The following is a 15,611-nucleotide window of genomic DNA, read 5'->3' on the forward strand; positions in this document are numbered from 1 at the left end:
ACGGAGGAATTCAAGACAGGTTGCCCCTGGGAGCTCCTCTATGCTGACGACCTCGCTCTAATCGCTGAGTCACTATCAGAACTGGAGGAGAAGTTCCAGGTGTGGAAGGAGGGTTTAGAATCGAGGGGCCTTAGAGTCAACCTAGCTAAAACCAAAGTACTAATAAGTAGAAAGGTAGAAAATCCACAAATATCCTCAGGAAGATGGCCCTGCTCGATCTGTAGAAAAGGTGTAGGTAGAAACTCTATAAGATGTACCCAGTGTAAGCTATGGACACATAAGAGGTGCAGCAATGTCAAAGGTAGGCTAACTGGGAAGATAGTTTTTGTATGTGGCAGGTGCTCTGGAGCATTGACCTCCGAAAATCTGCAGAAAACAACTTCCGTCACTTTCCGGGGGGAAAAACTAGAAGTAGTTGATAGCTTCCGCTATCTAGGTGACCAAGTCAGTAGTGGGGGTGGGTGCGCTGAAAGTGTAACTGCTAGAATAAGAATAGCCTGGGCAAAGTTTAGGGAGCTCTTACCTCTGCTGGTGACTAAAGGCCTCTCGCTCAGAGTAAAAGGCAGACTGTATGATGCATGTGTACGAACAGCTATGCTACATGGCAGTGAAACATGGGCCGTGACTGCTGAGGACATGCGTAAGCTCGTGAGGAACGAAGCCAGTATGCTCCGATGGATGTGTAATGTCAGTGTACTTACTCGACAGAGCGTTAGTACCTTGAGAGAAATGTTGTACCTAAGAAGCATCAGTTGTTGTGTGCAAGAGAGACGATTGCGCTGGTATGGTCATGTGGCGAGAATGGATGAAGATAGGTGTGTGAGAAAGTGCCAATCCCTAGCAGTTGAGGGAACCCGTGGAAGAGGTAGACCCAGGAAAACCTGGGATGAGGTGGTGAAGCACGACCTTCGGACATTAGGTCTCACCATGGAAATGACTAGAGACCGAGACCTATGGAAGTATGCTGTGCGTGAGAAGACCCGGCAAGACTAGTGAAGCCATAATCCGTGGCCCCTACCTGGGACGTAGTCAGTCCACCTGTGCATACCTTCCTTCTTGTGACACTTGTGAAGACCTGTTGAGGCAAGTGAGAATCGAATCGAATCAAATCAAATCAAATCGAACCAAATCAAAATAGATGAACATCAATGGAATTTGTATCCTTGTGGTACCAGTGCCGGTGGCACATAAGAAAACCATCCGAACGTGACCGTAGCCAGTACCGCAACGACTGGCCTCCGTGCTGAGGGCACGTAACAAACACCATCCGAGCGTGGCCGTCCGCCAGCCTCGTCTGGCACCTGTGTCGGTAACACATAAGAAAACACCATCCGAGCGTGACCGTCAGCCAGCCTCGCCTGGCACCTGTGTCGGTGGCACATAAAAAACACCATCCGAGCGTGGCCGTCTGCCAGCCTCGTCTGGCACCTGTGTCGGTGGCACATAAAATCACCCACTACACTCTCGGAGTGGTTGGCGTTAGGAAGGGCATCCAGCTGTAGAAACACTGCCATATCTGACTGGCCTGGTGCAGCCTTCGGGCTTGCCAGACCCCAGTTGAACCGTCCAACCCATGCTAGCATGGAAAGCGGACGTTAAATGATGATGATGATGATGATGATGATGATTGTTGTAGGGAATAAGTAATAATGGTACACACCTCCCACGTGATGAATGGAATAACCTAGTCACTATAAGTAGAGATAAGTATGTGAAGTACCAGAGTACTTAGTAGGCAGTCAGAGATAGTCATATCTTTTACTGGTTTTACTAAGCATACTGTATACTGAAGTGAGCATTATAATAACCCAACATTTTAAAGATATAACAGTGGTGATGAGGGTAAACCAATTCACATGGAGTTGATAGAAACTCGTAGAGGAGTTAATAAACTCACAAAGTTTTGTGCGAATTTTATGAAAAGAAGTCATAAAACAATGGAAAGTTTGTTGGTTGGTTTGCTTGAGTTGCAAAAACTGCAAGAACCGCAACTGAAGGACCAACAACAGCAGCAGCTACAACTGCAAGAACACATGTTTGAAATGTTTAAACTTAGAGAAAAACAACGATGAGGACTACATCTCATATGCTGATAGAGTTAACAGGCAATGCAAGAAGTTTAAGCTGGACAAATTAACGCCACATATGTTCAAATGCCTGATTTTTACACAAGGACTTACTGCCGAAAAGGACGCAGAAATTAGAATTAGAATTCTCACAAAGCTGGAACAAAACCAGGCGGTAACCCTACAGCAAGTATCTGAAAAACATGAAAGTATAGTCAAATTAAGACATGACACAGAGGAAATTGAAGTAAAGCAAGTGTGAAATAGAATTAAGATAAAGTGTTTTCTAAAAAACACAACAAAAATTGGGAAATAAACCCATGTTTTGCATGTGGTGATATACACCTGAGGAAAAATTGTTCATTTAAAAAAGCAGAGTGCTTTCGTTGTGGAAATATAGGACATAAAGGTGCACTGTAGAACAAAGATGATAAAATGTCAGAACAAAGGAAAAAGAATAAATAGTATGCCATCAGAAGAATTTGATAATATAATGATAAGGAAATTTGTGAAGGTGAAAATCAGAAATACAAGTTTTAAATGCAGTTGGGCACTGGTAGGGATATCACCACTATAAACGAAAAAATGTGAAAATATATTTGGTAAGCCAAAATTAATTAAATCAAAAAGGGTAGTGCAGAGTGATACTGGAAAAAGATTATATTTTTTCGGTGAATTCATATGTAATGTAACATTTCGAGGTCAAGCATAAAAGTTTAAGATATATATGTGTTAAAAAGTTCACTTAATTTATTCAGCATAGAGTGGATTGAACTATTCAAAATATGGAATATGCCCATAAGTGTTTTGTATGGAAATAAAGTTGGGTCAGTCAAAGGTTTGAATGTAGCTGAGGACAAAACATTGCAGTAAAACAGAGTGGAACACCTGCATGTAAGCCAAAATGAAATGAAAAATTGCCCACGATAAAAGGTAACATTGTTCAAAAGTAAATGCTCCATAGTAGAGTATGCACATCAATGTTGCTGGTCCTTTAAATGATTATTACTACTTAGTGGTAGTTGATAGTTTTTCAAAATGGCCCTGAAACCTTCTCAACTGTGATAATTTTTTTCACAAATTTTTTGCAATATTTGGAATCCCAGATGTGATAATGTCTGACAATGGAATGTAATTTGTGTCTAGCAAATTTTTAAAATTTTGTGAAATGTTTGCAGTAGAATATATAACTATGGCATCATACCATCCCACTTTGTCAATACGTCAAAAGAGCTCTTAGAAAATCAAATAATGAAGTTACAGATGTGGTAGCTCTACAACAATTTTTAAGAGTGTACCTGTGACACCAAATCCAAATACCAGCTAGTAGATCACCAATGGAGCTGATGTTTGCAAAGAACATGAAATCAGTCTTTGATAAATTGCTACCTGGCAAGAAAAGAAAAAGTGCCAGGGAAGACACAGCAAGATTCTTTAAAGTTGGTGAAAAGGTGTATAAGAGGGCATGCAAGAATGGAAAGCAGAATTGGGAGGAGGGCGTAAATACCAAATGCATAGGTAAAAAGTAGAAAAGACATACAAAAGAGACACAGGAACCAACAAAAAGATTCATGAAAAGTGAACCAAAGAACTTGGAGAAACCAATGGAATGGTTGTACGATATGTTCTAAGTACCAACGCCACTCCAGGTGATTGAACCCAAGCATACAAATGAGAGGAAAAGAAAACATACAGAGTTCCTGAAAATAAATGCCAGGGTGCAAAAAATATAAAATTGTATGAAAAAAATCTCAAAAAAAGAAAGTGGGGTGAATAAAAAAATTATTGCTAAATAAAATGATGTTTCATAAGAAAAACTTAAAAGGGGAGATGTTGTAGGGAGTCAGTAATAATGGTACACCCCTTCCATGTGATGAATGGAATAACCTAGTCACTATAAGTGAAGAGAAGTACATGAAGTATCAGAGTATGTAATAGGTGGTCAGAGATAGTCGTGTCTTTACTGGTTTTACTAAGTATACTGTACACTGAAGTAGGCATTATAATAATGCAACATTTGAAGGATATAACAATTATATATATTCTGAAGGCATTGAACTGACCTAAAACTGTGAGCTGACAGAATTGTTAGCATGCTGAGAGAAATGCTTAGTAGTATTTCATCTCCTTACACTCTAAGTTTGAATTCTGCCAAAGATAACTTTGCCTCTCATCTTTTTGGAGTCAATAAAATAAGTGCCAGTTGAACACTGGAGTCGATTTGATCACCTTAGCCCCCCCACTCCAAACTTTCTGGCCTTGTGCCAAAATTTGAAGCCAATATTTTATTCTGGTTTACAGTTATGAACTATGCTTGGTATCTGCCATCAGCCTGCGTTATATTTCTGTATAATATCTCTTTTCAGTTCTGGTTCTTATAGTGTGCAGAATCGAAAGACTTCTGACAGTTGTCTACCAAGTACTACAACATTCACAGATAGCTTTTTACCAGATGTTCCTATTCAATTTGATTTGATGTCTCCTAGTGAAGAAATTGTGTCTAATTTAAATGAAGAACTTTCTAAGTGAGTCAACAAACAAGTATTTTTAATTTCCAAAATTACTGCAAAAATAAACAAATTACTATATTGCAATAAAAAGTATACTCATATATACGTGTGTGCTTTGTCATGTGATGGTAGTAAATGAGCATCATTGTTGTAGAAAGAAAGTTGTTTGTTTCCAGTTTTCCATGTAAAATGTGTGGCTATGGGGAATATTACATTGCCTGGAAACAGGTGACATTAGGTGGCAGGAAGGACATTTGGCTGTTAACCTAATCCATGCAAGTCTGGAAAAATGAGTGTTAAATTATGATAATGATGATAATCAGATGTTATTTGGTTTTAGTTCTGTTTTTGATATCACATATGTGAATTACCTGTGTCATTTTAGCACTATTACATGTTTTCTATTCTCAGCATCTCTAGCTCTCACTTATTATCTGTATATATGTGTATATATTTATTATAGTTGGGTAAAATTCTCATAGCCTGCATTTAAGAGCTCTTAAGCTGTTAGCTGGCTACAACATGTTATCCTAGATTAGGGTATATGCACACGTGGAATACCTCTTTGCATAAGATTAATACAAGAATAATATAACTCATGGAGGAGGATTAATCGTATTCCGTCTGATGAAGCACCCATACACAGCTGAAAAATATTCATCTTTATAATAATTTAGTAAGCCTCTTAGTTTTAGGAAATTGTGCATCACTTTGTTAACCCTTAATTTAAGGTTCAGAACATGATGCATCTGTTTAGAGCAGTGGTTCCAAGGTTCATATGACCCTTGGGAGTCCATATAAGATTTAGTTGTTAAAATTTATGTGCAATAAATTGATTATACTTCTACAATACACAAAATTCTTTAATACAAATCCTAAGAATACTTGATTATAAAAATATAATATGGTTTTTTAAACATTGAATGGCTATGAGGATTCATCCAGGCAAAAGAAGGATTAAAGGCTCCATAGGTTAAAAAAAAAAAAAGGGTTGAGAACCACCACTTTAGAGTATTTTAATATTGAAATTGAGTTTAGAATAATTTAATAGTGATATTGAATTTGTTAATCTTTTAATCTTTATGTGAAATATTGAGAGATGACAAAATCTGTGATGATGTCCTCCAAATGATTGCATAAGTAAAGAAAAACCTTTTCAAAGAATATTATCCTGGTATTAATGAAACTATTTAGTAAATGTCTTGTAAGAGTGGAAAGACTAGTTTATTTGATGGAAAAAGAGGTGAACTCTTTTACAATCATGTTCTGATTATATCATGAGAGCATGACCAGTTTTGGTTTCTCACTTTTCTGCAGATGTAACTTATTGGATGAAATGAATTCCAAAGATTCTTCTGAACAAGTTGATAATGTGAAAAGTTTCAAAAGGAAATTTACAGTTCGTTTCATAGGATCAATGGAAGTGCCACAAGATAGAGGTATGAATTTGCTATTGAACTTCTTTATATTTTTTCCTATATAAAACAATGTATGCATGTGTACAAATGAAAGTAAGAATCCATGCATATTTGCTTACTTACACATATACATACACATTTTTTTTTTGCAAATAACTTGCAGATGCAAGTGCTAACAGTTGAAAGCTCTGCATACCAGATGCTAGCAAGTTTGTGAGGTCATCCATTAAAACCCACCTACCCACCAACCTACAATTATTGTTTTCTGTCAGTTATTATTTGTTTTATGTTTGCTTCTTTAGACTTGTGTGAAATAAGATTTGCTGTACTTCAATCAAACAACAACACTTGCTTCCTATTTATACAAATCATAGACATTCAAACTGAACAATAAACAGGCAAGAATCATCCGTAGGCTACTGTTACTGTATTTTATAAAATAGCACAATAAACAAACAAAATATAATGATGTAAAATTATTTATTGTTTTGTCTTTGTATACATGTAGAGATATGTATGTAAAAGTGTACTTATAGTGAGTACTAAAAGCACTTAAATTAGTGAACTGCACTTCTTTATGATACCGTTTGCAAATAAATAATGTGATATGACAAACTGGCTCTTCAGTTAGTATGTTTGTACTCTGTCACCACAGGAACCATAATAAATTATGGTTCCAAGAACCATAATAAATTCTGCCTTTATCATCATTTGACAACTGTTTTCCATGTTGGTAGGAGCTGTATGGTTTGGCAGGATCCATTGAATCAAAATACTGTCATGTTCCAATGTCTTCTTAGTCATAATTAGATGCCTTTCCTAATGCCATCCACTTTTACAGAGTGTACTGGGTGCTTTTGTTTTTGCGGCATCAGTGCTAGTGAGGTTGCCTTGTAACTTGCAAAGCTAAAGAGACCCTTTAATTAGATATGTTTGAAATGTCACAAACATTCAATTAGCTTTCACTTTCTGGATGTTTGTATCATCATCATCATTATTCAATGTCTGTTTTCCATGCTGGCATGGGTTGTACGGTTTGACATGGCCAGCCAGGGGTATATATAATTGTAAACAATCAAATAATTCCACAGTAACACAAGCAGGTCTAGTCTCACCTTTAATATTAATTTTATTTTTGCTTCATCTGTGTCATTCACTTCCATCATTTTGTTTATTATAATTCCATTCACATCTTGAATGTTTTATAGGATTATTAAATTGATTCCCAATGTACTTTAGTTTAATGACTTCAGAAATATGAAAGATGGAGTCGACCTTAACACAATTTGAACTCAGTATATAAAGAGCAAAAGATGAATACCACTGGCATTTTTCCTAATACTCTAATGATTCTGTCAGTCTACTGACAAAAGTTTATGATATGGGAGTTGAATCCACAATGTAAAGAGACTTGTAAAGAGTTAAATTTTGCATTGGATTTTGCCTGCAGCTCTACTGATAGTGTCAATTCACTCCTCTAATTGACATAGATATGGAAATGTATGCCTACTAATAAATTTACATATTGACACATATTTATTCATATATGCACACCGTGTGAGTATAATTATATATGTGTGACTATTTATTGGTGTACTTCATCCATTTCCTTTATGTAATTTCACACGTTTGACAAAGAATTCATTTTATGTTCCTTGGGCTTAGGGAGAAAAGATGAGCAGAGATTAAACTTATATATATCTTTCAGGATGTGTTCATCATCATCATCATCACCACCACCATAAACACTACCATTATCATTATACTTGTTTTTCCATGCTTGTAAGGATTGGACTGGTCTTCTTCAGCACACCATACCACTTGTTGCACTGCCTTGTCATCTTCATCAGATTCTACAACCTGAGATCAGATTTCCTTACTTGCTCCTATGTCTTTCTTGTCTTTCCACTGCAGGTTATTTCGACTTGAATTGGTTACCAACATCCCACATCCATACCAATTCAGTCTTTCTTGCACACTACAACTGACTTCTCAGTTTTGTCAGCACATTTGTGTTTCATTGTTCATGCACATTAACATTATACATTCAGTTGAACATACTTGCTTCACTTCTTAACAGTTTTTGTATGTCTTGCACATTCAGTGCAGCTTCTCTGCACATGACTTGTACAACTCTTACAAACCATTCATCTACACTTAGTTTTCTTTGCAATCACCAGACTACAGAGTGTAGTATCCTGTCAAAATCCTTTTCCTAGTTGATGAGTGCTAGACATAAATTCCTATATTGGTCTTAGCAGGAAGAGGACGTCATAGCATATCATTCTAATTCAAGCCTAAACTGCATCTCATCTAAGCTAATTTTCTTCCTATTTTCTTCCTAATTAGTTCTGCTGTTACTCTTCCTGCTAATTTATAAGTTGATCTATCAGTTTGATGCCTTTGTAGTTATCACACTTCTTTCTAGATCTCCTTTGCTCTTGTCATAATGGACGAAGATACCGGTGTGCCAATTATTAGAAATGACCCTTTCTTGAACTCCTGATTGACTATGTAAATGATTAACACATGTCCTACTTTATCAGATATTTTCGGCAACCCAGTAAATATTCTTGATTTTCAATCTGCTTTCCATGTCTTCATAATCTTAATGACCATTTTGACCATATAACCATTGATTTCAATAGGTAGTCCCTTTGTTATTCAACTTGAGGTAGTCCCTCTTTTCTCACAAATTCTCATTCAGCAATCACTTTTAGCAGCAGTTACACACTTCTTTCTCAGCATCCCTTAAGGCAAGTGCAATTATCATTACACATACACTTTTCAGCAATAATGTTATGATTCCTACTTGTACACTTCTTTACAATCTGGAACATTTCATACCTCTGACCTCACTGAACATTGGTAAGCCTCTTTTCTTTGACTTCTCTCTGCTAAATATACCTGATATTTAGCTTTTCTTCTAACCACATGATAATGTTTTCTCCCACAATTCTTCCATTGTCTCCAGGTCTCTCTCTTAGCTTTTATAGCTTTATCTATCATACCTTTCCACCTTTTTGTGATCTTGGCTGGAACCTTACTCTTACAAATCAGGTCTGTTACTCATAGATTATTTTGTAGACATACTCAGTTACCTTTTATATTTTAGGTTTTTATCTCCATCTTCTCATCAAAACTGTAATTATCTCTAAATATAAATGTCTCTTTTCAGGTGAAGCCCTTGTGAACAAGACAATGCGTCACATAATGGCAGCTCGCGCAATACATAATGTTCTGAGAATGACAGAATCTGAATTGATAATATCTGACACATCTCTGAGGTAATTATAGAAATTAGCTGATTGTAGTTATTCCATTTTGTTATTTAACATGAGAAGGGACAGTACTCTGAAGTATCCAGTTTGTTTCAGAAGAACAGAGATCATTGTTGATATGGGAGAAGGGTCAAAGCAAAGACACAACTTGAAAAGTGAATGTCTGGTTGTTCTTGTTGTTTAGCTGCATGTTGGCTGTGATTGAGCAGGCTTATGATTAAAGACATTCTAACCATAATGATTCTATTTCTTATGTGCAGGGCACCTAGGATCACGTTATCCAATAAGCTCTTTTCTAAGACAGATGGGTGTAACTTGAGAGAGATTTGGCTGCTATTTGTAACAGATCATACAAACATTTAGAGACTCTCACTGACTTGCAATCAATAATTGGAAACTGTCAGTGATTGAAAGTTTATTATGTAGCTATGTCTAGACCTGGCCAAGCAGTCCTATATTACAGTGATAACTGATTGAACTTTGGTGAACAAATCACATATCCAACATACTGAAAATTTTAACACATGACATTAATCATATTGTTTATTTTATTATCAGGATCTGATGTCACTTTAAGTTGTGGTCTTTTTAGTATCTGATTTTATATGCCAAAAAGGAACTAGAAGCTTCTTTCTCCTTTTCCACCACCTCCCTGTCTTAACCTATCCAATTTTATTTATATAGCTGCAATAATAAATTATATTGTTCTCTTCAGCTATGGCTCAATACCTTTTTATCAGTTTTGAGATTAGGATATAAGATAATGAGGTTAGGCTATAGTTCATTTAATCAACATTTAGGTGTTGAGCTGACAGAATCACTAGCATGCCAGATGAAATGCTTAGTGGTATTTTATCTGTCCCTATGTTCTATATTCAAATTCCACCTTGTTCAGTTTTACCTTTCACATTTTCGGGGTCGATAAAATAAGTACCTGTTAAGTACTGGGGTCAATGTAATCAACTTAACTACGCCTGGGTATGAGTATAAAAACTGCACCTCTCTGCTAAGCCATGTCGAGCCAGTATGGCAGGGTAGGCTCATCAAACCATTTCGATCTCAAGCTTAAATTCATAGCCTCCACATTTTTTATGGAAAGAACATGGTTGGTGAAAAGAACATGCCATTTTTATTTACAGATCTATGGGTGCAAGCATGGCTATGGGTTGTGAAGTTCACTTCCTGACCATATGGTTTCAAGTTCAGTCCCACTATGTGGCATTTTGAACAAGTATCTTCTCCTATATTTCTTAGTAATGCAAAGCCTTTTGTGTGAATTTGGTAGATGGAAACTGTAAAAGAAGTCAATTGTGTGTGTGTTTGTGTGCCCTATGTCTCTGAGTTTTTTTACATCTCCAATCACTTGTACAAAAATTGCAACAAATGGTGTTGCTTGTTGTCAGGTTTCTTGTAAACAAATCATCTGTTCCATTCAAACGTTTGAAGCCTTGTGGAATAAGAGATCCCTTATTTATAAAACAGACATAAAAATGAGCAAATACTCTTTATCTCGTGGATTATTTGGCTATGTAGTGTATACTGAAATAGATCAAGATATGGCCAAGCTAAATGTTGGCCTAACTATTTTTCATGTAGACGGTGTCCCTAAGAAATTTACCCAACTTATTCTTTAAACTATAACCAGTGTTTATTCAGGCCAACTCATTATAACTCTAAGACTTCATATGATGTGGTAAGTTGATTTAAAGACTATGCTTCACAGAGGAAATCTAATAATGCTTAAACATGTCTAGAGTTGTCACTAAACTGCCAGGGGACAAACTCATTCACCACTGTATGTCCATATTCAATTTCAGTTATTCTAAACTTGTGTTCCCATGCTGTCAGAAATGATAGCATGAAAATGATATGGAAAATAAAATTAAAATTAAAAGATTAAAACCTTTATCTTAGTAATTGCTTCAACACCATGTTTCTAGTGAAGCTCTATCACCAAATGATCTTCATGAAATGTAAGCAAAAGAGTTCACCTGTGAAATGATTCTTCTGAGTGTCCGCTAAGCCTATTTTATAGGGAAGCCTCTGCAGGCATATATAATGTAGTAGGATGTGTCAGACTTGATTGTATCAACAGTTTCTAACTAACTTCTTTTTTTTTTAATGATAATCCTGTTAATATTTATTTCAAGAAAAACCTTTCCCAAGGTCTTATGTAGAATAAAGAATACATATTTGATTGTTAACTTTGTTATAATTCCTCCATTATAATATATATATATATATATATATTATATATATATATATACACACACACAAATATACATATATATATATATGCATAACTACATATATATGTATGTGTGTGTATATAAATCTGTGTGTTTGTGTAAATACATAACAAAAATATATATAAACACTCCCAAACTGCATTCATATCACACCTCCTCAATGACTTGTGGACATGACACTCTGTTTACAACTTCCTCTCTCTCTCATTGCTGTTACTTTCTCTCACTCCCTCTCAGTCATGGCTTTTACTCTCACTACTTCTCCTTCACTGAATTACTATTTTCTCTCCTCTCCCTTCACTTATCCTATTCTTTTTCTCACCCCCACCTACTGCATGATTTTGGACAAATACATACATACATACATGCATGGTGGCTGCCCCCTCGTTATTGAGTATGGCCATTGCACGAAGCTTAATCAATGTTGTTATCATGCAATGCCTGTGCAAGAAGATTTTTTTTTAAGTGAGGAAAGGCTGTGCACTGAGTCAATCCCACTCACTAAGCAACAGCAGCCATGATCAAAGGGCGGAGGAACTTTTGAGAGTCAATGGCCATCCAATAAATGTCTTTAGAGTGTATCATGCGCGGGGACATAGAAATACTCGGACTGAATACCCGATCGCGCGGTTAAACCACTGGGAGTGAAGGACTCCTAGCCTTTGTTAGGGCATCCTTCTAGAAGTTACTGATGATGTTGACATACACACACACGCACACGCACACGCACACAATACTATGCTCATTATTAAATTAGAAGATTTATGAGTATTCTCCCTCACATTTCTTGATCAGAATTAATTAAGCTAATGATTGATTCTCTTTTCACTACAGGTATAATTAAAAAAATTTTTTTTGTTTTTTTTGCTCTCTACATTAAATATGCCAACATTGACTTCACTGTTTGGTCTTCATGCAACTTGCATCCCTAGGTAATTTCCCCCTGCAACTTCTTTTTGATAAAATAATGATAATTGTGTAATTATTGTTTACTTATTTTAATAAATATATATTTCTGAAATATTTTGATGTTTACACATTTTTGGTTTCTTTACATAATTCAGATTAGTGGATACTGCTACTAATAATGTCCGCACAGCTTTTAAACTGGGTGATATTTCATATTGGTGTGGACATAAAGAAAATGACAGGTGAGTACTGAAACCAACTTAACTTCCTGGCATTCACTTGCCAAACTTTTAGTCATTTTTTTGTTTTGATGTTTATTGAGAAAGGACATAGCTCCTTTTTTTTTTAAGTATTTATTAAGACAAGCTCCTTCTTCCAACGTGTTGTAGTGTTCTGGATTATATACATTTTTGTTGTGGATTATATCCTATTTTGGAAAATGACAAGTATCCTTTTCTTTGGATTTGCTTCCATTGCAGGAATATTTCATACATATTTAAATCTAACACTGCAATCTTGTAAAAGCAGCTGTGAGATGAGACATGTGTTGCTTGAAAAGCTTGATATAGCAATCAAATTCCTATTAAATTAACCTCCACAGTCTTAAAAAGTAAGAACGTGTATAATATATTTGTAGCTGTATTTTGACTGAAAACAATAAAAGCTTTTTGTGATAACTTGAGTTGCTACAAATATCAGCAAGATTTATATAGTCCAAGCTATGCAATGCTCAATAGAAAGGCTAGATGGTTAAAGTTGGAACACTTTTGATAAGTCTGCTCAGTCAGAGCCAATCTGGGGTTAAATAACAATGTAAGAGTACTTATATCATTTGATTATGTTAATTAACTCTATAGTCATTTATTTAGTTGTTATGATTTAAACAAAAAAATCATATTTGTTACTGGATGAGACTTCCCATGAGTTTGCCATTGTATCTGGACTGGTTATTTGTATTACCTTAGATTTTGTTAAGAAGGATAATTGAGATTTGTACTGATCAGAATTTTCCAAGGGTCATTATTGATATAAACAGAAATTGATAATTATTGAAGTCATGTCTGCTACTCTACAGCAATTGGCATTACTAGACTAGACACCATACCAATTAACCCTTTTAAGTATTATAACAGATTTTCAAACAGGTTCTAAAGAGTGGGCACATGGTTAAGAATTTTGCTTGTAGTTTGGGGATTGATCCCACTGCACAGCATCTTGAGGAAGTGTCTTCTATCATAGCTTTGGGTTAATGAAAGTCTTGTGAGTGAAATTTGGGAGATGGAAACTATCTGGAATTGTTAGAAGAATCATTCCTGTTCTTGGATGGTAGATTCAATTTGTCTCCTCGTTGAAACACCCTCACCTGATCATTGAGTACTTTTAGAAGTGACCCCTGTGTGTCATGTATCTGGGCAAGGTCTCCAATCTGAAGTTAACTTCCTTCTTTCCCCTTGCTAACCTTGGAGGTCCTGGAAAAGGGTCAAGGACACTGCCATTCATATAATTAAATGAAAATGAAAAAAATAATGTAAAGGGAACTCTGAACATATCTACTATTCTTCACCCTTTGTTACATTTATTTTGCTGAATAAAGCATAATTTTTTATGTTAATTTTCATGTGTCTTGTAGACTACTTGGTTTTATTACTGTCAACAAAGAAGAGGGTTCACTTTCTTATACATGTCATGTTTTTGAGTCAAGTACACCAGTTTTGGAAGTAAGTAAAATAAAACACACACTCAAGACACCTTGCTGCATTCTTTTATGTTTTAAGTTCACATCATGCTACTGTTAATTTTGCTTTGTATTCTTTCATAGTTACATCAGCTATTTGAGTTGATGTAATTAATTATAGCTCTTTTCTCAAAGGTTTGAGGCCTTTGTGCTAAAATTAGATATCATAATCTAATATCAGCACAATCTTATATGCAACAGCTACTTTTATCAATAGTTCCCTGTGCATGATCATTCAGCATGAGACAAACCAGTATGGACTTATTCACTTTGTTTTTGTTTTGTTAGATATGTGTCTAGCATTGATGTTGAGATGTTTCAGTTTGTAATTGACATAAAACACGAGCAGTTGTTTTGACTTTCTTCATCAGAGGAGTGCCAGCTACTAGAAATCTGAATGTTTTTGCTGATTGCTACCTCTTGTCATTCATACACTTCATGTTATCAAAATGTTATATATTAACTGAAGTGTATAGTATTGGATATCCACTGTAGCTGATCTTACAAGTTGGTTCAACAGAGTGTTAGGTTGCCATATTTCATTTCATAACTGCCATCTCTGAAGAGCGCAGAGTTACACAATCGAGCTGTTACTTAATACTCCATTGAACCCCTAGTGCAAAACTGATTTGTAAGATCAACCATAATAGAAATATAATACTGTATACTTCAATTAATATATATATATATATATATATATATATATATATATATACCTAAAATTGGACATATTGTCCATTTACCATATAATTATTTTCTCAGTACGCACGCTACTCGAAAAAAGGTCGACAGAAATCTCTAAAGAATTCCATTATTACCATATCGGACCGATTTCAGGGTTAGTTCAAAAAGAACCCTTCCTTCGTCAGTGATACATGTGGCAAAGAAGTAAATGAGATACTTACTCATACCCATGGAAGAAGCAAACACTAAGTCATGAGCACAACTAAGTACCCCAAATAAATCCAAAATAGAAATACTCCAGCCCATTCAAGACACGTACGATTTGAACTGAGGCACTCACAGAGTGGGAGAGTCCGGAAGTGAACACTATTAAATTTATATCTAATGTAGGATAAAATTTTTTCGAAAAAAAATGTCATCAATGGCCAGCATATTAAAAAATACCTTTAAAGGTTAAATTACAAACAACTTATAAATAAGGGCAAACAAAAAAATTTCTAATGCCAAATATGCCAAAAATTGGACATATTGTCCATTTACCATATAATTTACCATTTACCATAATGGACAGATGACAAACTGTCAATGGCCAGGGTTAATCAGTTCAGTTAGCAAATAATTGTTATCATTTGTGATTTTGGCATGCTTCAATTAGACATTTCAGCTAGTGAAAGACCAGTGTGGCTAAAACCCAAGCCAAACGCTCAAGCAACATCACTTGATCAAGACATCTGGCATGGAAGAGTTGCCTTGCTCTGA

At 35.5% G+C, this 15,611-nt stretch overlaps 1 protein-coding gene across 1 annotated transcript in view; it reads left to right on the top strand.

Moving 5' to 3' along the window:
* Window positions 1-15,611, top strand: part of LOC115223219 (DCC-interacting protein 13-alpha) — a 66,357-nt gene that overhangs the window by 42,308 nt on the left and 8,438 nt on the right. The window contains exons 15-19 of the mRNA XM_029793703.2: window positions 4,433-4,591; window positions 5,894-6,015; window positions 9,173-9,281; window positions 12,589-12,675; window positions 14,064-14,151. Coding sequence (XP_029649563.1) covers window positions 4,433-4,591; window positions 5,894-6,015; window positions 9,173-9,281; window positions 12,589-12,675; window positions 14,064-14,151 — 565 coding nt within the window. The remainder of the gene's footprint in view (window positions 1-4,432; window positions 4,592-5,893; window positions 6,016-9,172; window positions 9,282-12,588; window positions 12,676-14,063; window positions 14,152-15,611) is intronic.

Source organism: Octopus sinensis, linkage group LG2, assembly GCF_006345805.1.
Source record: "Octopus sinensis linkage group LG2, ASM634580v1, whole genome shotgun sequence".
Lineage (NCBI taxonomy): Eukaryota > Metazoa > Mollusca > Cephalopoda > Octopoda > Octopodidae > Octopus > Octopus sinensis.